The sequence below is a fragment of the Trichechus manatus genome, unplaced genomic scaffold (genome assembly GCF_000243295.1).
Source record: "Trichechus manatus latirostris isolate Lorelei unplaced genomic scaffold, TriManLat1.0 scaffold00039, whole genome shotgun sequence".
Taxonomy (NCBI): Eukaryota; Metazoa; Chordata; class Mammalia; order Sirenia; family Trichechidae; genus Trichechus; species Trichechus manatus.
In genome coordinates, this window is record NW_004443975.1 from 13,286,176 (window position 1) to 13,309,189 (window position 23,014).

The window sequence follows — 23,014 nt, forward strand, 5'->3', positions numbered from 1 at the left end:
TGGTGACGAATTCCTTCCACTCTTGTATGTCAGAAAAAAAATCTTCATTACATCTTCATTTTTGTAAGATATTTCACTGGGTATACCATAGTTTGACAAGTTTTTTTTCTTCAAATATATTAAAGTATTACTCCACTGTATTCTCCTATGCCTTGTTTCTGACAAGAAATCGGTATCACCCTTATCTTAGTTCCTCTGTACATAATATATGTTTTTTCTCTGGATGTTTTTCAGATTGTTCTTTATCACTTGTTTTGAGCAATTTGATTATGATATGCCTTGGTATAGTTGTCTTCTTACTTCTTGTGCTTGAGTTTCCCTGAGCTTCATGAATCTATGGGTTTACAGTTTTTGTCAATTTTGGAAAATCTTCAGCCATTCATTTCTTCAAATATTTTTCTGAACACTTTTCTTCTCTCCTTTCCTACAGGGACTCCAATTATGCATATATTAGGCTGCTTGAAAGTATCCCACAGCTCACTGATGCTCTTTTCATTTTTCTTGAGTCTTTTCTATGTGTTTAATTTTGGATAGCTTCTATTACTATGTCTTCAAGTTCACCGATCTTTTCACTTAGATGTCTAATCTAGCATTAATTTCATCCAGTGTATTTGCTATTTCAAGCACTGTGGTTTTTACCTTTAGAAGTTTGTTTTGAATTTTTTTTATCTTTGATGTCTCTATGTAACTTTTTTTTCTTTTTAACACTGGGAATATAGTAATAGTAACTGCTTTAATAGCCTTATCTAACATTTCTGTCAGTTCTTAGTTGGTTTCAAATGGTTTATTTTTCTCATCATGAGTAGTTTTTTCCTGCTTCTTTACATGCCTGGTAATCTTTGACTGGATGCAAGACATTGTGAATAAATATCTTGGAGCTTTGTTCTGGGATGCATTTAAATTACTTAGGAACAGTTTGATTCTTTTGGGTTGCTTTTAAGATTTGTTAGGCAAGACCAGAGCAGCGTTTAGTATAAGACCCTTCTTAGCATTCTACCCAATTTCCCTAGAATTATGAGGTTTTCCAGTTACTATTCCAGGCCCTATGTCAGAACTTGTTCCTTCTAATGGTTTCCCTGGCCTTTAGTAGTTTCATCCCACTTATGTGCTGATCAACACTCTTCTGAATACTTGCAGGGGACCGGAGTTCTCTCTGTGTACTTCAGCTCTCTCCTCTCTGGTATTCTGCCCTTTAAACTGCAGTTACCTTGGTCTCTTCCTGGACTCTCAGCTCCATCTCCTCAACTCAGGATGTCTACTAGACTCTACTTGGGTTCCCCCTTTCTGTGCCCTGGCCTGGAACCTCCTCAAGGCAGTAAGCTGGAACAATTGTCAGGCTAACCACATTTGTGCCCCATCTCTCAGGAATTATTGTCCTTTATTACCTAATGTCTAATATCTTGAAAACTGCTGTTTCATTTATTTTATCTGTTTTCTTTTTAGTTGTTTCAGCTGGGATGGTAAATCCGATATCTATATATCCATCTTAGATGGATGCAGAAATCATTTGATTATTTTTTAATGATAGGATACATAATAAAATTAATTTAAAAAGTTACCTATAGGGCAGGGTAACAACAGGTGAATGGAACTGGAACAAAAGCTAGACTTATATGGATATCCCTTATTTTACAGATTTGACTTTGGATATTTTAATATGTTAAATATAAAACAAAAAATTTAAACAAGCAATCCCTAAAAACTGAAAGCAAAAGTAAAACAATTAACCTAACTGTGTATTAGTAGTTGGCAGGACCATAGAAATGAACTATAGCAAATACCCTCATGGGATATGGCTTAAGGATAAAAAGAACTGCAAAACAACCTTACAATATTTTCAATAACATATTTTTGGTGGCAGTGTTGATATTTGGTATTTTTAATATTGTTGTGTAAATATTGTAAAATAAGATAAATAAATAATTACACTGATGTCATTAAAAACTGGGATTCCCAACATAAGAGAAAGAAATACAAATGTTACATGAGATTAGGTAAAACTTCTCTAGCATCCTGAATTTCAATTGGAAGTATCCATATGGCATCATGACAAATTTTCATATAAAAAAGGCCACATATTTCCTAGCTTTATCCTCTGAAAAGGCCTCAAAATAATGGCCAACTCAACAGCAGTAAGCAATCTTGTATCAAGAATGTAGTCTTTAAATACTGCTTCTCATTAAACGGAACAACAGCTCCTTAGAGAAATGGCTCCTTCAAGACATGGTCAGGAAGTGTACAAGATGAGCTATGGCCATCTTGTCATACTAGAAATAAGGTATCAATGACTACTAGATGGTGTCAAAAGGGCCCAGGAGCTAACCTGAAGAGGTTCCCCCACTAGCCAAAAATGGGAGACACTGAGCATCAATAAGACTAAAACTCACCAAATATTTTTAAATCCATGAGATCACAATGATTCTCAAAGAGGAGTTAGGAAAAAACAGAAAGACCCTTTGGTCATCTTTTGAACATGCTAGAAAGACAACTAATTATTTTGAAAACTGTTTAAATAAAGGGAAGAGTCAAGCATCTGTCCTGCCTTGACTATACAAACCAAATCTCAGGGTAAAGAATAGGTGATTGTAAGTTTCTCTTTATAAAAGTATTCCGGCCTTATAATGAAGAAGACCAGTATAATCAGAATATCACCATTTTGAAAACTGTAATGTATTAAGCCCAATATCATCAGTCAGAAAAAGGCCAGGGCTCAGTGCAGAACAGACCATCAATTGCTCACATACAAGTTCAAGCTGTCGCTGAAGAAAATTCGAACAAGTCCACAAGAGCTAAAGTATGACACTGAGTATATCCCACCTGAATTTAGAGGCCATCTCAAGAATAGATCTGACGCATTGAACACTAATGACCGAAGATGAGTTGTAGGATGACGTCAAGGACATCATACACGAAGAAAGCAAGAGGTCATTAAAAAGACGGGGGAAAAGAAAGAAAGGACCAAAATGGATGCCAGAAGAGACTCTGAAACTTGCTTTTGAACGTCGAGTAGCTAAAGTGAAAGAAGAAATGATGAAGTAAAAGAGCTGAACAGAAGATTTCAAAGGGCAGCTCAAGAAGACAAAGTAAAGTAGTATAATGACATGTGCAAAGACCTGGAGTTAGAAAACCAAAAGGGAAAAACATGCTTGGCATTTCTCAAGCTGAAAGAACTGAGGAAAAAATTCAAGCCTCAAGTTGAATACTGAAGGATTCTATGGGCAAAATACTGAACAACACAGGAAGCATCAAAAGCAGATGAGAGGAATACACAGAGTCACTGTACCAAAAAGAATTGGTTGACGTTCAGTCACTTCAGGAGGTAGCATATGATCAAGAACTGATTGTACTGAAGGAAGAAGTCCAAGCTGCACTGAAGACATTGGCGAAAAAACAAGTCTCCAGGAACTGGCGGAATACCAATTGAGATGTTTCAACAAACACACGCAGCAATGGAAGTGCTCACTCGTCTGTGCCAAGAAATTTGGAAGACAGCTACCTGGCCAATCCACTGGAAGTGATCCATATTTATGCCTACTCCTAAGAAAGGTGATCCCACCGAATGCGGAAATTATCGAACAATATCATTAATATCACACACAAGTAAAATTTTGCTGAAGATCATTCAAAAGCAGTTGCAGCAGTACATCAACAGGGAACTGCTAGAAATTCAAGCCAGATTCAGAAGAGGACATGGAACCAGGAATATCACTGCTGACATCAGATGGATCCTGGCTGAAAGCAGAGAATACCAGAAAGATGTTTACCTGTGTTTTATTGACTATGCAAAGGCATTCAACTATGTGGATCATAACAAATTATGGATAACACTGTGAAGAATGGGAATTCCAGAACACTTTAATTGTGCTAATGAGGAACCTGTACATAAATCAAGAGGCAGTCATTCGAACAGAACAAGGGGATACTGCATGGTTTAAAGTCAGGAAAGGTATGCATCAGGGTTGTATCCTTTCACCATCCTTATTCCATCCGTGTGCTGAGCAAATAATATGAGAAGCTACACTATATGAAGAAGAACAGGGAATCGGGATTGGAGGAAGACTCATTAACAGCCTGCATTATGCAGATGACACAACCTTGCTTGCTGAAAGTGAAGAGGACTTGAAGCATTTACTGATGAAGATCAAAGACTACAGCCTTCAGTATGAATTACAACTCAACATAAAACAAAAATCCTCACGACTGGACCAATAAGCAACATCATGCTAAATGGAGAAAAGACTGAAGTTGTCAAGGGTTTCACTGTACTTGGAACCACAATCAATGCCCATGGAAGCAGCAGTCAAGAAATCAAATGACACGCTGCATTGGGCAAATCTGCTGCAAAAGACTTCTTTAAAGTGTTAAAAAGCAAAGATGTCACTTTGAGGACCAAGGTGTGCCCAAATCAAGCCATCGTGTTTTCCATCACCTCATATGCATGCAAAAGCTGGGCAATGAATAAGGGAGACAGAAGAATTGACACCTTTGAATTATGGTGTTGGCAAAGAATATTGAATATACCATGGACTACCAAAAGAATGAACAAATCTGTGTCTTGAAAGAAATACAGCCAGAATGCTCCTTAGAAGCGAGAATGGCAAGACTTCGTCTCACATACTTTGGACATGTTATCGGGAGAGATCAATCCCTGGAGAAGGACATCATGCTTGGTAGAGTCAGCAAAAAAGAGGAAGACCCTCAACGAGATGGACTGACACTGTTGCTGCAACAATGGGCTCAAGCATAACAATGATCATGAAGATAGTGCAGCACCAGGCAGTGTTTCATTCTGTTGTACAGAGGGTTGCTACGAGTCAGAACCAACTAGATGGCACCTAACAGAAGCATAACAATGTATTAACAGATTTAGGCCATGTCACCAATGGCTAGTTAACATCACAGAAACAGGGATATGAAGCTATTAAATGCCTCCTGGCAGGAGTACACCACATCACCTATGAAGTATTCTTGCTAAACAAAATTGAATCTGTGTCTTACTACCAATCTGCCTACCAATTTCTAGAAATATAAATAGAGAAACATGTAAAACTATACCATGGGGACTTAGCAAAATCCAGACCATGATACAGCTGAGAAGACAAACAAACTGTTTCTTCATTAAATATACTTCAATGAAAAAATAAAAGGAAAAAATCTATAGACCAAGTAACTACTCTGAGACTTAGCCTCCCACTGTAAACAACTAGAAAACCGGACAAAATATATGAAAAAACTGTTTTTCAGATAGAAAACAGTCAGCACACAACTGTGACCCCTGAGAGAAGGGAAATAAATGAGGTTTGAACCTGTAGGCACATTCTGGACCTCAGCTGGGGAGGGAGAACTCAAGCCAAGTACAGCAATCTCAATCTCACTGAAAAGCCAGAGATCAGAGCTGAGGCAGACTGAGGTGCCTGAAATATGCAGGAAGGATACCAGGAAGATGGCAGCAATAAAGAAAAATAGTTTCAGAAATCTGCAAGGGGGTCCCCTTGAGCCTTGGGCTAAATTCAAGCAGCGCAGATTCTCTGAGGATGAACAAAGAATGACTACTGGAGGAGGGGAGAAAACCATAACTACCAGGAAGCTGTAAGCTGAACAATTCCCATTGTTAGCACAGGGCTAGGCGATGTTTGTATTATTGCCAGTAAGAGTGGAGTGACCTTGCTGAATACCCAAAGCATTCAGGAGAGACCCCAGAAGAATCATACTTTAGTAGCAGGGCTATACTACACTTGAATAAAGACAACTATACACATCCCTAACAAAGCTTAAAACAAGAGTAGGAAAGATCAAGCTGACCCACAAGTAACTTACCAGCCTAGCAAAATAAACAACACTTTATAAAGGAAGCTGCTAAAATCGGCACTCAACAATACAACTTTCACAGTGTCCAGCATCCAAAAAAAAATTACTAGACATGCAAAAAATACAGGAAAATGTGTCCCATAACTAGGAGATTAAATCAGTCTATAAAAACAGACCAAGAAATGACAGGGCCAGTGGAATTAGCATACAAGGGCTTTAAAAGAATTACATTAAAATATACTTAAGAATTTTTTTAAAATGAACATAATAAGAAGAATGAAAGACAAAAAATAGAACGAGTGGAACTTCCAGAGCTAAAAATATCAGAAATGAAAAATTCACTGGATGGGCTTAATAACAGATTAGACGGGCCCATGGGTTCATTATACTATACTCTCTGCCTTTGTAAGTTTGAAGATTCCCTGATAAAACATTTAAAAACTTACGGCTTAACTTCAAATATTTAAAGGATTATACATAGAAAAAGAGTTAGATTCAAAGAAATGAAATCATACGGAGGAAAATTTGGAGTCAATAAAGAAATGAACCAGTCAATGGGGGAATGTACAGCCTTGTATTGTAGGTTAATCACACAGTTTTCAGTTTTCTTCATGGTCACGGTGATGCCAGCCACCCAGGTGAAGATGTATTTGATCTGCATAATTAGAATAATGAAATTTTCAGTGACTAAATTCCAGTCTCAAAATTAGGAATCTGATTATCAGAATGAATCATTATCACTTTAAAAAATTTAATGCCTTCTAGATGTGGAAGGAATTCTTTATTTATTGTGTTCCTAGATGCGCACAAAGCCCCGTTCTAGGCCTGGGTTGGGGGATGTAAATGTATAGGATATGGTCTCTGATTTGGAGGAAGATGGGGAAAGACACAAACATGAATGGCAAGAGAAAAAGACAATGTTACAAAGTGTTGATTTGGGTTGTGCTAGCAACAAAAAAGAAACAGTGAGACAAAAGACTCATAACTACTGAAACACGGAAGAAGAAAGCAAAACAAATACAAGGGAAAAGCGAGAAAAAACGAAAGAAACCACGAGAAACAACAAACAACTAATATAGAAAACTAACCGATAGGGACAGGGACCAATCAGGTCAGCACCCCACTACAAAACAACACCAGAAAACAAATACATAGACCACTAATTAAGGAAATCACAGAAACGAAAGAAAACATAAACCAAACTAAAATACAGTAAATACCACCACAACAGAACCCATAAAAAAGTCAGAACGACGGTCTATAAACCGTAACCTAGTATTCCTAGCACAACCCAAATCAACACTTTGTAACATTGTCTTTTTCTCTTGCCATTCATGTTTGTGTCTTTCCCCATCTTCCTCCAAATCAGAGACCATATCCTATACATTTACATCCCCCAACCCAGGCCTAGAACGGGGCTTTGTGCGCATCTAGGAACACAATAAATAAAGAATTCCTTCCACATCTAGAAGACATTAAATTTTTTAAAGTGATAATGATTCATTCTGATAATCAGATTCCTAATTTTGAGACTAGAATTTAGTCACTGAAAATTTCATTATTCTAATTATGCAGATCAAATACATCTTCACCTGGGTGGCTGGCATCACCGTGACCATGAAGAAAACTGAAAACTGGTTTGCCTTTCCTGCATCTTACCCATCCTGGTGGCCTTTCTCCTGAGTTCCCCAAGTATTCAGTGTCTTTATACTGCCCTCTGACCATTCAGATGAGAAGCAGGCAGGGGATGAGAGCCCACAAAATGCCAGGTGCCATTCTAGGCACTTTATACATAGATTTCAATTCATTTAATTCTTGTTACAATTAGAGTAGGTATTATCTGCATTTTTCAGATTAGGAAGCTGAGGTACAATGTTCAGTAATTTACACAAGCTTCTAAAGAATGGATTTGGGATTTGAAACCAGATTTTCCTGGCTCAAAATCCCATGCATTTTACTAACCAACAAAAAACTTTGTCCCACACAAGTCTTGAATTAACTGAACCTAGAGAAAAAACATTTTTGTTGGCGAGAATACTCTCTCTGTGGCCCCAAGGGCAGCTTGGCCTCCAACTTTTAAAAGCTTGCCCACTCTTATAATTTACCAAGAAAATGTCCAATTTCAAAAAATACCACAAGAGGGAGCTAAGTCCTAAAAAGTTTAGATAAACTTAGAAGCAGAATAAATGTCTCATTTGGATCCTGGCTCTCTTTAGAAAGATAAATCTGAATGAATATTCTGCCAAAAGTGGCTCAGTTTCTATGAAACAAATCTGACCATATCACTTTCCTGCTTAAAACTTTCAAAAGATCCTCAGCCCTTACAGTCTAACATCATTTACCATGACATATATGGTCGCTATGGATCAGAATCAACTCTATGGCATGGGTTCAGTTTTTGTTTTTATGTCCTTTTTAATTTGCTCCTGCCTCCCTCCAGCAGACCACCCCCCTCTAACTCCATCTACACTTTAACGCCACCAGCTACTCATGCTTCCCCAGATAACCTTTTTATTTCATGCCTTCATTTCTCCGCACATGCTGTTTCTTCTGTCTCCCCCCGCCCCCGCCACCCCCACAGCCCTTCTATTCAGCAAGAAACGACACATCAAACTTCCATTTGTTCTTCAACTCTCTGCTCAAAACATATCTCAGGTTACTTCTTCTGACCTTCCCTGAGTATCCCCTCACCACAGAGAATCAATGTATTCAATGTATTCTTCTACCCTCAGGTAACCACTTCTATTTCTGCCTCTATCCCATTACATTTCAAGTGAATGTCTTTATCTCCTTGCTAGACTGAGAGGTCCTTGAGAGGAGAACCACGTTTAACAGGTGTGAAATGCCCAGCCTGGCACACAGCAAATCCTCAAGTGCGTGCTAAACTGAACTAAGAAACCATAAAAGCCATACACCTACGTATATCAGAGACTATCTTGAAAGGACGAGGGGTAATTTTCAGAAAGACATTTTACATTCTTCACCCCATGCTCAACATCAACATAAAAACTATAATAATCAACATCCTATCTGAAGAAACTATATCAAACTTACCGTCTTAGTTAAATGAAACATGAAGGAATAGATTAAACGAAGTGCATTTTCGAGAGGTGTAGCACTGGCTGGCTGTTCAGCATTTGTTTCTAGTTGCTTTTTTCCATCAACTGGAGTGCCTTCTGCTGTAATTATCCCTAAAAGTGAGGGGGAAAAACTGATGTTTTATTTTATATTTTAGAAAAAGAATTGTTTCCCTTCAATTAAAATGTTTATTGAATGCCACTAAGTATCAGTCACTGTGCCTGACAAGTGTGGTTCTCCTAAAGACACTTATATAGAGAAAAAAACTCAGAATCCCAATTAGAGCCATTTTATCCTTCAACTGTAAAAATAACTTCCAACCTCCCTGCCCCCCACCAACCCTCTGCATCACCTCGCTGGCAATGAAACTGCTATCCGAACAATATTTGCTCGTGGGAATTGAGAAAAATGGAATTTTATGCTTTTTCCACGTAGACACAGTCACATTTAACAAACATTTACTGAGTGTTGCTGAAGCAGTTACAGTAGAAACCTCAGGAAAACCATGAGGAAAAGAGCCTCAGTTTGCAGACTTGCAGGTGGAATGCTCCAGTGCCCAGCACAGTGTCTGGAATGTGACAGGCACTAAATAATTATTAACAGAGTGGACAAGTGACCCTACAGGGAAGAGAACATGGTAAATGCCAAGAGAGACCACAGGGAATTAATTGCCTAGAGCTGAGGGCCTGGCTTGGCGGCTCTGTGAAAGAGGTCAAATTCTAGGTATACACACCTTAAAGCATTTCAACCTGAGGTGCTAGGGAGGAGATTTCAGCATGGCTCATGAGTCTGGGGCACGTTTTGTGGACAGCCAGGAGTCTCACCTGAAAAGTGCCTAAGATGCATGTACGGACATTTGAGAGGATTAGCCTGTAAAAGTCGTTTAGGCCATTTTGTGGTGGACCTTAAATGACAGGGCAAAGAATTTGTTTTTAATTATGTAAGCGGAATTTTTCCTAATCCTCAGAGTTTTTAGGCAAGAGAATAACAAGCCTTAAAAAGTGCATGACTCATCTTCAACAAGCACCAATGTTTTATGAGCTAAAAATGATGAGAAGCAGAGACTTTATATATGAATGCAATGGCCTCTGGAGCGTGGGACACCTCTGATACTGTCATTCCTTCTCAAATTAGCTGAATTCATCTCCCTGCTGTGACTTCTGATACGGGGGGGGGCGGGGGGGGCGGGTGTCAGCTCAGTGCTGCCGAGCCTTGCAGATGTTACTGCTTATAGACCACAACCTCTAGAAAACGCGAAAAATAGTAATGATGTTATCCTGTCACCATATTAGACAGACAAAAATAACAACACGCTCAGCTGTTCTGCTGATTTACTGGTATAATGAGAATGAGGTACACAAAGATTAGCAAGCTTCTGATAGCAGCATCGAGGTTGTATGTCTTTTTTAAAATGGTTAATAAACAACCCTCTCAAATCAAATCAAATGAGATGCTCTCCCCATAGGTGTTTCCTGTGCACTGCGATCAAGTGCTGCTGACAGTGTCAGCCCACAGTGGACTATTTCACACTGTAAAGTTCTCTGCTGTTTCCTATTATCTTACAGTATAAAGACTGTTGTTGGTTGCTGCTGAGTCGATTCGACTCAGGGTGACCCCACATGTGCAGAGCAGAACTGCGCCATAAGGTTTTCAAGGCTGCGACCTTTTGGAAGCAGATCGCTAGGCCTGTCTCCTGAGGAGGCTCTGGGTGGATTCAAACCACCAACCTTTCTGCTTCTAGTTCAGAGCTTAACCATTTGCACCACCCAGGGACTACTAGCATAAAAATACCTGAGTATTTAACATGTCTAAGTAGCAAAGAAAAACGAAAAGAACTGAGTTGCACTGCATTCTATGGCGGCACGGGAAGGCGGGGTGGAAAGCACAGCATCAGTGAGCTTTAGTACAGTAGTCCTCGAGCTTCAACTTGTACCATTATTTCCTGGAGGGCTCGTTAAACACAGATTGCTGGGCTCCACCCAGAGATTCTGATTCGGGAGGTGGGAAAATCTGCATTTCTAAAATTCCCATGTGATGCTGATGCTGTTGGTCTAGTTTAAAATGACTGTGTTAGAGCATAAGGCCTTTTAAGAATAATGTTTTAGGTTAAAATTATTTACACAAGGCACCGATACCCAAACATTGGTTAGCTGTGGTCTCTGGCCTCTTTCCTATTTTTAATCTCTACCTGGCTTAACTCCAGGTTTTCTCTCAATTCATTCTGGGATTTTTTTAAAAAAAACTGGTATATACCTGTATTACTTTTCCCTCCATTTCCTACCTTTGACATTAAGTCTCCTGGAAGGTCTTATTTATGCTATGCCTCGACTTCGCAGACAAAAATGAGCAAGCTTTACCTGGGTCTGAATCTTTCTCAGTATTTGGTGTCTGTGACACTTCTGAGGCAGCTGGGTCACCCGTCACTTCTGAGGCAGCTGGGTCACCAGTCACTTCTGAGGCAGCTAGGTCACTAGTCACTTCTGAGGCAGCTGGGTCACCAGTCATGGGTTGACCCAAGTGGCCAGGCTCTTCAGCAACCTGCATTTTAAGATCTTCTGTGCTCCCTGGTGGGAAATTATCCTCACGTGGCGGTTGTATCTCTACAGGTGAGAGGGATGCACTGGGCTAGCAAAGCTTGATGACACAACCCCTCATCCCACTGGCCAGTGCCCCCACCCTGTACAGCTCCAGGGCAACACCAGACTGTCCTCCACGTTACTGGCATCTCCAGAAGCACAGCTGTGTAGGGAAATAGTTTCAATTTCTTTTATTCCACTTCAGAGACGGCTAATCTACCTAATAAAATGTACAAAGATACCTTTCTTCCCATGTTATTGTTGTGTGCCATGGAGTCGATCTGGACTCACAGCAACCCTATAGGGCAGAACAGAACTGTCCCATAGGGTTTCCAAGGAGCGACTGGCAGATTCGAACTGCCGACCTTTTGGTTAGCAGCCTGAGCTCTTAACCACTGCACCACCAGGGCTCCAAATTGTTGGCGTGCCGTTCACACTTTTTCATTCATTAAGGAGGGCCAGGGAGGTACCGCGAACCCAGGCCCCATGCTCGCCCTTTAAACTGGGTGTCATCCTGGAGTCTTTTTTCCATAAATAAATGTACTTACGTTAGGGACTTGAATAATTTAACTTCCCTTGGCAAACCAATATATGCCCACATGGATAAATGTGCAAAAGAGAACTCTAGTCAAGAGCAGAAATATGAAACATCTACTTTACACACAGAAATAGCGTCAACTCTTTCATACATAAAGCCTGTACTCACAGAGCTAGTACAGAGAGAGTCATTACACACAAACACAGCTTGATGAAGTGACTTCTGAGTATTTTCAAAGTAACTCTAAGAGCCAAAAGAGTAAACCATCCCTATCAGGCCCAGGGCGTCGCCAAGGAGACCCATGTTGTTGTATGCCATCAATTCTGTGTGACAGAGCAGAACTGCCCCGCAGGCTTTCCTAGGCTGTAATTTTTACAGGAGCAGATCGCCAGATCTTTTCTCCCATGGAACCACTGATAGGTTCAAACTGCTGACCTTCTGATTAGCAACTGAGCCTTAACCATTGCGCCACAGGGCTCCCTCACGGAGACCCATAAAAAAAAACTCATTGCTGTCAAGTCGATCCTGACTCATAGCAACCCTACAGGACAGACTAGAACTGCCCCCACAGGGTTTCCAAGGCGCGGCTGGTGAATCTGAACTGCCGACCTTTTGGTTAGCAGCCAAACTCTTAACCATTGCACCACCCACAGCAAAGATAAATTTCTTTGCAACCTCATATTTTAGCCTGAAAACTCATCTGAATTTTGCATTCTAATCCAAAATATATCAGCTACGAATAAATGTAAATATGCCCCCTCCCCAAATTATCAGGAAAAAGTGGCCCTCTGGGAAGATGCGATACATGTATCCTGTGGCTTTATGTCTTCCCTGGTACTCTACCATGTACCCTCAGTTCAGGTACCCCAGTTTCAAAAGCATAGGAATAGAGAATAGAGCATGGAACCAGGAATCAGAAGGTTTATGTTGGGATACCAGCTTGGGGTCAACTCAGTAAATATTTACCAAATGCCTTCTAAGTGTCGAGTGCTATGTTAGAAGGGCCTTCATCCTGGTTCCAGCCTTGATTAATCTGAACGAAAGAACCTGGGGCCCAGAAGAGTTTAACTGGAGTAAGCACTCCCAAGAAGCAGGAAAGAACATGGCATCCACAAAAGATGAAAAGTTGGGAGGAATAAAGGAACTCAAGCAAGGCATCTATTTAAAAGTTATACCAGTCAGTCTGGGTTGTTGTTTTTGTTAGGTGCCGTCGAGTCAGTTCCGACTCATAGTGACCCTACAGGACAGAGTAGAACTGCTTCATAGGGTTTCCAAGGAGCAGCTGGTGGATTTGAACTGCTGACCGTTTGGTTAGCAGCCGTGGATCTTAACCACTGTGCCAACAGGGCTAAAGAGCAGTTATTTAATGATTAAGAAATTGTGTTCAATAAAGCCCTTTCGTAACTATTCGTGAAATCTGTACTTCGCTCACAGCTCTACTTCGTGCCATGTATTCCTGTTTCTTTCTTTCTCTTTAGCTTTTTAGAAGAGGTTCGCTGTGAAAATGCTAGCCAATCTCAACTGTCCTAAGGAAAACAGGGTAAATTTTTATCCATGCTCCAGCCTGAAAGAAAGAAGCCAGGAAGAGACACGCAGACTTCATTCTGGTGTCGCTCTCCTTTATGCACCCTGTAAACTGTGAACAGGGCTTTACAAATAAGATATGAGGTAGTTCAGTGAAGCCCCCTGCCCCAACCCTGTTTCTCAAGCCCAACTCTGTAAGGCCACAGGCAGGTACCTTACCTTCCATAGGTCCATCCCGGCCTTCCTCTGGAGGCTGTGCCACTGCCGCCAGTACAGTCTCCTCTGCTGTGGAGTGTCTGTACCTGACAAAATAGATCAGGTCTTGAATATCATCCAGCACTGCAGCCTCTTCAAATATATTATTTTCCTTCATTCCCAGATTTTTATTTTCCGTCACACGGGTATCAAGCATTTTTTCTGCTACGCTCAGAATGTGTGACTCAGAAGCACGAAAGACCTTGTCTAGGACTTTATCCACATTATAAGGCAGGCTTTCCTGTTGAGCTGACTTCAGCTTTAATGACATTTCTTGGAACATGGCTTCCAGCTCATGGACATCAAAGTACTTCTGGAACCGCTGCAAAGACTGCTGTTCTTTAAAAAAGCTCCTTATTATAGGCAAGTCCTTTTCACTGTCAGTGTGTTCTGGCTTCACAGTTGTATGTGAAGCCCAATGGAACAGGTCATCTTCAAGTTCTTCAGAAGCAGACCACTGGCTTTCTGGGTCCATGGATTTCTGTAAAGCCTCATGGTCCTCTTTTGAGAGTTCTTCTACCTCAGGCTTCTCTGCAAATCCTGAGGTCTTTGGCTGTTCCCCAGGGTTGTCTTCTTCAAGGTAATCAGAATCTTTATTCTGAAACACTTTACCTAACTCTGGAGTCTGTATTTTTTGTGTGTCAGGAAAGTCACTTACTTCAGACGGTCTGCGTGTTTTCTTATCTACAAGAGAGCTTTCTTCTTTCTCCACCTCCATACTAGCTGGTCCCCTGTCTAGTGTACCCTCCCCTTTGGCCACAGTTGCACTTTTTCTTTCAGTCTCTAAATTCATACCTGTTTCTACTTTGTTTTCTCCAGTTGCTGGATCAGGATTAGTGGTCTCTAAAATAGCTCTTTCAGGGGCTTGCAGGTTAATATCTAACCTCCTGTCCTGAATCCCAGTGTTTTTTTCTTTAGACTGTTTTGCACTTACAGCATTTTCATCCTCCAGCAGTTCTTCAGGGAGGTAATCATCATCTTCTGCTTTAGGCTTTTCTGTATGGAAACCTGGTACTTCTGCGCTATCAGTGGGGCCTGTGTTTTCTACTTCCTGTGTTCCCTGCATTGCTTTGTGATGAAAAGACCCTTTATCTGAGGTGTCCTCTTTGATTGCTCCCTCAGAGAGCCTCCTCTTCTCAGTCACGTGCTTATTAACTGCAGCGGCCACATCCCTTTCTTGTTGCCAAGAAAGATTTCTTCCCTGAACAGGAACCTCTTCTTCCAGTTCTGTTGGCAAACCAATTTCATCTGGAGAGAAAAATCTAGGTTGATTTTGAGTTTTAAGAACTAGCTCTTCTTTAAATTCCTCACCTTGATGCTCCATTGAAAGTGTATGGGGTTCTGGTCCACTTACCAAAACATCCCCTTCCTCCACACCATCTCTGGATGTGTTGTGCTGATTATCTCCTACGAGTGGTGCAATATCCATGGATTCCTGTTTAATCTTTTCTTTGTTCATTTGATTCCCTGCAGCTTTATGTACAGATTCACTCTCTGCATCGCCGTCCAAAATGCGTTCACCAGGCTTTTCTTCACGGAGCGTTTCCTTTGAGATACGAATAGCTGCTTCTTTTTGGTCCTTTTCTTTGTTATCAGAGGCTGATTTTAACATTTCTTTACCCTCCTCAGCAGCTAGCGAAGAGTGACGGTTCCTGCTTTGAGTAGTATCATCCACAGTCATCTCTTCCTGCTTCTTAGTCTCCGTCTCATCTTGTACCAGGCCCCTCCTGGATTCCTGAACTTTCCTGCCTTTTCCTTTAATGTGAAGTTCTGTGTCCATTTCTGGGTCTTTGTCATCCTTTGTTTTAGGGACTTCTACAATCAAAAGACCATCTTCTGCATTTTCAGGGTCAACAGAATCTATTGCTGATTGTGCTTCCCCCCATCTGCTATCTGGGACTAACACATCATCTTCCTTTTCTTCCTCTGAATTAGAACTCTCTAAATCCATCATTCCTGTTTTTTCTTCACTTCCTGTGACAACAGAGAAGACAGTATCCCCCAAGGTGGTTAGTGTATTTTTATTATCATCTTTGATGCCAGGGGGCTGAGCTACCTCAATCATATCCTCTTCATTGGACTTCTGCTCTTTATCTGTTGAATAATTCTCAACTTCAGATTTTGTGGGCGTTTTCATATCTTCTCCATCTGTAAAGGTTAGTAATGGTAGCTCATCAAAGTCTTCTTTACTCTCCTCCTCTTCTTTCCCAACTATGTAGTACTCAGCATCCAACTCCTCATCAAAATCATCTTCTAATGAAGTAACAAGTCTGGTTGTCTCATCATCCGATACAAGCACATCAGCAGTTGAGCCAAATTTGGTTTTCAAGTCCATAGTCATTTCTTTTTTCAAAAGTGTATAAGCATCAATCCTCTCCTGTTCATTTGAGATTTGAGAACCACTGCTGGTTTTGTTGTTTTCACTTTCTGGCACTTTTAATTTTTCTTGCAGCATTTCCTCAAAAGGGTCAAATGAAGATTGCTCTCCTTGAGCGTTATCTGTTTGACTGTTTGCATGAGGGTGATTCTTCCGAACCTCAAATCTTTCCTCTAGATCCTTGAGGTCTTCAGAGAATAAACTTTCACCTTCCTCTAAGTTGGCTTCTTTGGGTTCAGGTTCAGGGTCACTTTCCTCAGATACTTCAAGAGGCTCTTTCATGTGCTGAGAAGTTTTTTCTATGGTTCTCTCAGAATCTCCAGTTGCAGAGTCATACAGTTCCCAAGATCCTAAAAGTTCTTCTACATTATAATTATCAAAATCATCTCTTCCTCCATCAAAACAAACAAAATCTGTCTCCTGTAAGGGAAAGAAAACCATTATTAGTGTGTCACTAACCATGCATCACAGAGTAAACTCTTACCCATGCGCATGATGGGGATAACCCAAATTCTTGTTTGGCTCTCCCACGGCTCCTGTGCCAACCTTAGGTGATGACTGTTCTTGAGCAGTGAGAGGATCAGAGGCTGGAATCCACTTCTGTCTGGCTTCCTGCTTCCATTCCGGGAGTGGTGCTCCCGGCTTCCCTCATTCTCTCTTCCCCAGGGAGGAATGACTTGTATGGCTGGTGGGCTTGCTGAGCCTGTCCCTTGTTTCTCTTTGGCACCTGCCTATCGGCAAGAGGGAACACAAATCCTCCATTCTTCATGCTCTCAGTTTTACAGGGACAGCCCCCCTTGAGTGAGGCCCCCAGTTGGCTAGCTCTGTCTGTGGCTGTGTAAGTCTGTCCCATTATAGATCGCAATGTCAGAAAGCCCACTGTTGCTGCACAATTGAGCCGTATTCTCCAAAAAGTTTTATTAGTTAATAATGGTGACATTTCAGTTTCCATCTGCCTGACACCTGGGTCTCTCAATTTGTTCCACACACAGTTGGGGAAAGAGGGTTGTCACTTGTCGGGTGCCCCAACTCCCAACATCTACAACTGATGTTCTGTCACAATAATCTGCCCAGGAGAAGATGAAAGATCATCCAGCTTCTCGGCCACTGTGCCCTCTAGACTCTACTCTGCTCGCCCAGCTCTCAGTCTCTAATTCTACCTGGATTTCTGGCTCACGATTTCCCCTGATTGGGAAAGATCAATCAGCTTAAGAAGTAACTTACTGAGATACAGGTATGTGGGAAGCAAAAATTTAAAGGGACAAAGAATGGTCTCAAAGAGGCTTCCCTGCTTAATTATGACCACAAGAACAACTGGAAAACAAGATTAAGTTAAGGATATACCCTAATCTAAACCAGGGTTCTGGGTAATCACTACAGTCTGCTGTCAGGACTGGTCTGTAAATCTATATTCTTCCTTGCCTCCACTAATAAACAGATGGGCTCAAAAAACGGAAAAGCTATAGATTGAGGGAAAAGTTAAAAACTAACAAAGATCATTTTCTTCCCCTAAGTAAAGCCTCACTATATTCTGGGGAGACCTGCCCAGTGGAGTAGGGATGAATGATTTCCTCTTTCAGTCACATGCATTGCCAAGTCATTTTCTTAAGGTTGAGGGAGCATGCAGTGAGAGTGTTAGTGAGAAGGCAGAATCCCAAACAGGTGAGGTTTCTGTGACCCAGGACCTGCTGCCTCACAACTTATATCCTGGGCAGTCTCTTCATTAGCAGTGAGGTCAGACAGGCAACAGGGCTGATTTTATGATGCTCTAGATTACCAAGGGGAAACTGTAAGAAGAGCAGATAATTCGGAGGCCTCATCTATTCTGCCAGTCTCATCTAAGATCTGCCTAGGCCAGCAGCGAGCACGCTCTACAGCAACTCCAAACAAAGAGCCCTCGGAGGTGGCTGAATGAAAGTGAAATATCAACCATTATAAACTTTAAAACCCAGGAAATAATCAGCTGGAATGAGGATCCCAGAACACAAAATCCTTTTAGTTACAGAGCTGCTTTAAGTCCGTGTACCACAGAGGAATGCTTTATGGAATGTAGGCAGAACCTTACAGATTTGAGACTGGATCTCACCTGAAACTCTCAGGCTCCCTTTTCCAAATCTGTAAAACCAAAACCAAACCTGTTGCCATCAAGTCAATTCCGACACACAGCGACCCTATAGGACAGAGGAGAACTGCCCAATAGGGTTTCCAAGGAGCAGCTGGTGGATTCGAACTGCCGACCTTTTGGTTAGCAGCCAAACTCTTAACCACTGTGCCACCAGGGCTCCTTCCAAATCTATAATATAACTATAATCCCTTAAATCACTAAAGAGTCCATAATAGGGTTACACTTCTAGCCTAGTATATAATTTATGCTTTGATTTATTTATCATGATTTATAAATACTTAATATGTCTAACGGTTATTCGGTGAGTAGTTTTCAAATTGGGACAATGCCTTTTGCTTACAAAAAGAGCTTATTTACCTCTTAAACTTAATAACTAGAAACAAAGATACTGAATTCTTCATTTTTTCAAATATAAAGTAGCAAAGAAAAGCCCTGTATGAGTATACAGCCTGGTATAAGAACATGCAGTTCAATATACTAGATAACTATCTGATTATGACCTAGTCTCCTTTAAATTCTTTTCAAATGTTTCCTTCCTTCTTTCCTTCCATCCTTCCTTTCTTTCTTTCTTAAGGTAGTTTTGTCCTAAATTAAAATCTGATGCACAACCATTAGACTGAAACCAAACCCAAACCCATTGCCATCGAGATGATTCTGACTCAATTGTGACCCTATAGGACAGAGTAGAACTGCCTCATAGGGTTTTGAAGGCTGTAAATCCTTACGGAAGCAGACTGCCACATCTTTCTCCCACGGAGCGCCTGGTGGGTTTGAACTGCTGACCTTTTAGTTAGCAGCAGAGTGCTTAACCACTGTGCCACCAGGGCTCTTTTCCTGACCAGAAAAACAAAAACAAAAAACAAAACATTCAAAGTCTTTCAAAAATAGTTACATGAATTTAACCAATGAATTTATAAGCTAATTTATAATTGAGAACAAAAACAAATGGATGACTTACATCTGTTGGAAACTGTAACTCTTCTTTAGTATATTCATGAACTACTTGGATTAAATCCTTTGGAAAATATCCAAAAATACGCCCAACCTATACAAAAGAATGGGTAAAAGGGACACATATCAATCAAAATTCTATATGAAAAATATAAATGAGAGACTTGTTAGTAGTGAGGGGTAATGTAGAGCTAGATAGATAGGTAGATATAACTGAGATAGATAGCTGCTATTATAGTCATACTGGGATTATTATTCCTATAAAGATTAAGTACATACTATTGTGAAACCAATGTTTCAAAAATTGAAGTTTTTTTTCAATATTCAGCTTAATTCTAAGCACAGGGCACAAAATGTTAGACTTTAAAATAGATAAAAGATTTGCATAAAAGATGATTATTGTATGGTATTTAATTAAAACTATGCAAATCACAGCTGGTGAGAACCACAATTCCAAATAACCTCTAGTGAGAATTTACCTGTATACCTCACTGCATTGCTCAGTACTTACAATCTTTCTGAAACCAGTAAACAGCCATGGAAAGTAATAAGTAAAAAGAATATAAAATTTCTGAAACATATTACCACTGCAACAAAAGCAAGTATTTCTTGATATTAGATGCTATACTATCTTTTTCAAAAACAACATTTACAAGTATTTTGAGGGAAAATAAAACTGCCATGTAATTCATACGAATCTACACGCCAAGCTACAGCTTCATGCAAATTAAAACCTCTATAGAAAATAACCCCATTCATCTCCAGCACTAACAACTAAGGTAGAAAGTGTCCTCTTGGGAAACATATACTGTCTTTTACTAGCTACCATCTGAAAGGCAGGGTAGACCTCTTCCCAATCATTAAAAAAAGGAGACTGATACATGGATCAAATGCACAAAAAGAAAAAGCACCCATCTTATCACTAACCATAAAATATCCCCATTCATGAGTGCTCTTGTTATTTCTGCCCACTATCTGAAAGCCAGTATTAGTAGTAGAATACTGTCATGAAGATTAGATAAGACAGTGCAATGAAAAGTTCAAGTCTAAAACTCTTAGAAACCAAAAAAGGCTTAAGACACAGAAAGGAGAATCATTTTGAAAACTAATGAGAGAGAACTGTTAATTTCCTAAACCATGAAGTTCAAAAAATGAGAGGTAAAACTGAGGAAAATATACTTTCCCTTCTGGAGAAAATTTTATTAAGGAGACTCTAGAGAAGGAAGAGGAATCAGAGATATCTGGAGAAAGGAAATACATTTATCTTCATCTAATCTTTGTCCATTGAGACCACAGTTCATATAAAACTCCGTATTTATAAACTGGGTGGTGTCCCAGTTCTTATGGTCTCACAAAAAAATGTGGCAGGATCATGGGCCCTCATGAATCAAAGTTATCTTTATGTCCAACTATCCATTCAATGCTTGATTTTGCTCCTGTATAGCATCCTTACCAAGCAACAGTTGCTTTGATGTGAAAAAAGCAGAACATTGCCTCAAGAGAACAATTCTACGTTACTATCAAGATAAATATAAATAAGGGTCCTTACCCTATAAGACATGGTCCCTTCCGTTATAGAGTTTTTAACTTTATAGGGAGCTAAAGGTCTCTGGGTGGGGCAAAGGTTTTGTGCTTGGCCACTAACCAAAAGGTTGGCAATTTGAACCCACCCAGTAGTACCATGGAAGAAAGGCCTGTCAGTCTGCTTCCGGAAAGATTACAGCCAAGAAGATCCTATGAAGCAGTTTTACTCTATAACACATAGGGTTGCCATGAGTCAGAATTGATTTGATGGCAATTGGTTTAAGACACATAAACAAACCGCACCCCTCCCCAAAACCAAACCCACTGCTGTCAAGTTGATCTCAACTCAGAGCAACCCTATAGGGTTTCCAAGGTTGTAAATCTTTACAGAAGCAGACTGCAGCATCTTTTTCCCTCTGAGCAGCTGGTGGATTTGAACTTTTGACCACTGTACCACTAAGGCTCCTTACACAGAAACAAACTAATTGCAATGCAAGGCAGTAAAAGTGAATGCCACATAAGCAATGCCCACAAAGTGCCACCTAAACAATTGTCCGACAATAAAGATGGGTGCTGAAAGCAGTGTTTCCCCAAGAAGGCAGGATAAGAGTTAGGACTCAAACAGGCAGGATTTCCAGATTTCATGAGCAAAAAATTTTGGTAGTAGGAAAATTTACATTGAGTTCATTTATCCAAATGCTCAAAGATGAGGCAGAGAAAAAGAACTTAACTGTTAGATGAAAAATGCAGCCTTGGTACAAGGAAGATAATTTCCAAGATAAAGATTATCAAGAAATCTTGTTCGACAGACTTGAAAGAAACAGAATAGATTCTTCTTTGTGTGGTGTGATTCAACAGGGATTCTGTATGAAGACAAGGGTTGTTGGAACTGACCACCTGACTTTTCTAGATGCCTCCCTAGGAATCTAGAGTGCCAACAAAATGAATCTATTTTTCCATATGGGGGTATCTCCAGCCTTATTTTCTGCTGTTTGTTTGGTGCTCCCTTGAGAGTGAAAACTCACACCGTTGAGAGTGGGTATCCCTCTGTTTGGACAACCTAAAGGTCATTAAGGACCCTTCCTACTTTAACAGCCCACACGCCAGACCTATTAAAAAGGAAAAGTCAATAACTCATAAGCCTCTCGGTCAGGCCACTCTGAGTGAGTCTCCTCATTACAAACATCAAAGCATGAACCTGCGCTAATTTCCAAGTCTGATATCAGGGCATCCATGAAACTAGCTGGAAATAGAGCACCTGAGGACCCTCCAGGAACAGGTGTCTGAAAAGCAAAAAAGGACAACCCAGAAGTTGCTAAAAGCCAACAAACAGCTAAGCACACCGCGAAAATGGCATTTTGCTTTTCTAACACATGACTAATAGCACAAACGATTAGGTAACGGTATTCCCAATTTTTCCCAAATATTAATAATGTAGTTACAGAAAATAAAAGTAACACACATTAAATCAACTCTAAACTTGCATGCCTGAAACATTACCTTGCACACAGTTTACAGGAGTAAGTCTAATGCCCGTGAATCCTATTAAAGAAGAGTTCCTTCCTTTTTGAAGCGATGAAATTAAGAATTTTCAGGTTTTCGCCATTGCAACCTTTAATATGTGTGGAACACCCAAGGCTGGGAAGACCTAGAACTTGCCGCTGAGGGGCAATAGCCAAAACCAGTTCAATTCTATTGAAGAAACCTTTGCTGAGCCCTACTCTCTGCCAGGTCTGAAGTCTACTGGGGACACAGAGTCATCTTCTTTTTTCAGTCTAGCAGAGAGGATGGGTTAACCCCTCCCAAACACCCCAAGAAAACACAGTTAATTAAATCTACAGTGCTAAACAAGCTGATAAAAGTACGGAAATAAGGTATGACGAATTTTTACTTACACTTCCAGCCCAAACTTCAGGCGATCTCCCTGCCAGTTTGTAGTACACATACACAGGATCACCTTTTTTAAAATTCACAAATCGACAGTCTGGGCCTGTGAAATCTTCTAGAGCCTCACCCCGGTACATTAACACTGCATATAAAGAAGGAAAAAATTAACCAGATACCAGGATTCAACTTTTACAATCCACAATGATTTATCAGGAAATACAAGAATCCACTATAAACAATCAAGTTTCTCCAGTATCCTCTGGAATCACTGTCAATTCATATTCTCAGAGTATCTAAAATATTTAGAGCTTTATTGTTAATAAAAAGTCCCTGGGTGGTGCAGATGATTAACGCACTTGGCTGCTAACCAA

At 40.3% G+C, this 23,014-nt stretch overlaps 1 protein-coding gene across 6 annotated transcripts in view; it reads right to left on the bottom strand.

The window, feature by feature from the left end:
- MIA3 (MIA SH3 domain ER export factor 3) overlaps positions 1–23,014 on the bottom strand; it is a 68,958-nt gene that overhangs the window by 42,987 nt on the left and 2,957 nt on the right. For all 6 annotated transcript variants that reach the window (XM_023730959.1, XM_023730960.1, XM_023730958.1 and 3 more), the window contains exons 2-6: positions 22,652–22,785; positions 19,240–19,326; positions 13,744–16,576; positions 11,244–11,486; positions 8,863–8,999 (exon numbers count right to left, since the gene is read on the bottom strand). In XM_023730959.1, the coding sequence (XP_023586727.1) occupies positions 8,863–8,999; positions 11,244–11,486; positions 13,744–16,576; positions 19,240–19,326; positions 22,652–22,785 (3,434 nt within the window). The remainder of the gene's footprint in view (positions 1–8,862; positions 9,000–11,243; positions 11,487–13,743; positions 16,577–19,239; positions 19,327–22,651; positions 22,786–23,014) is intronic.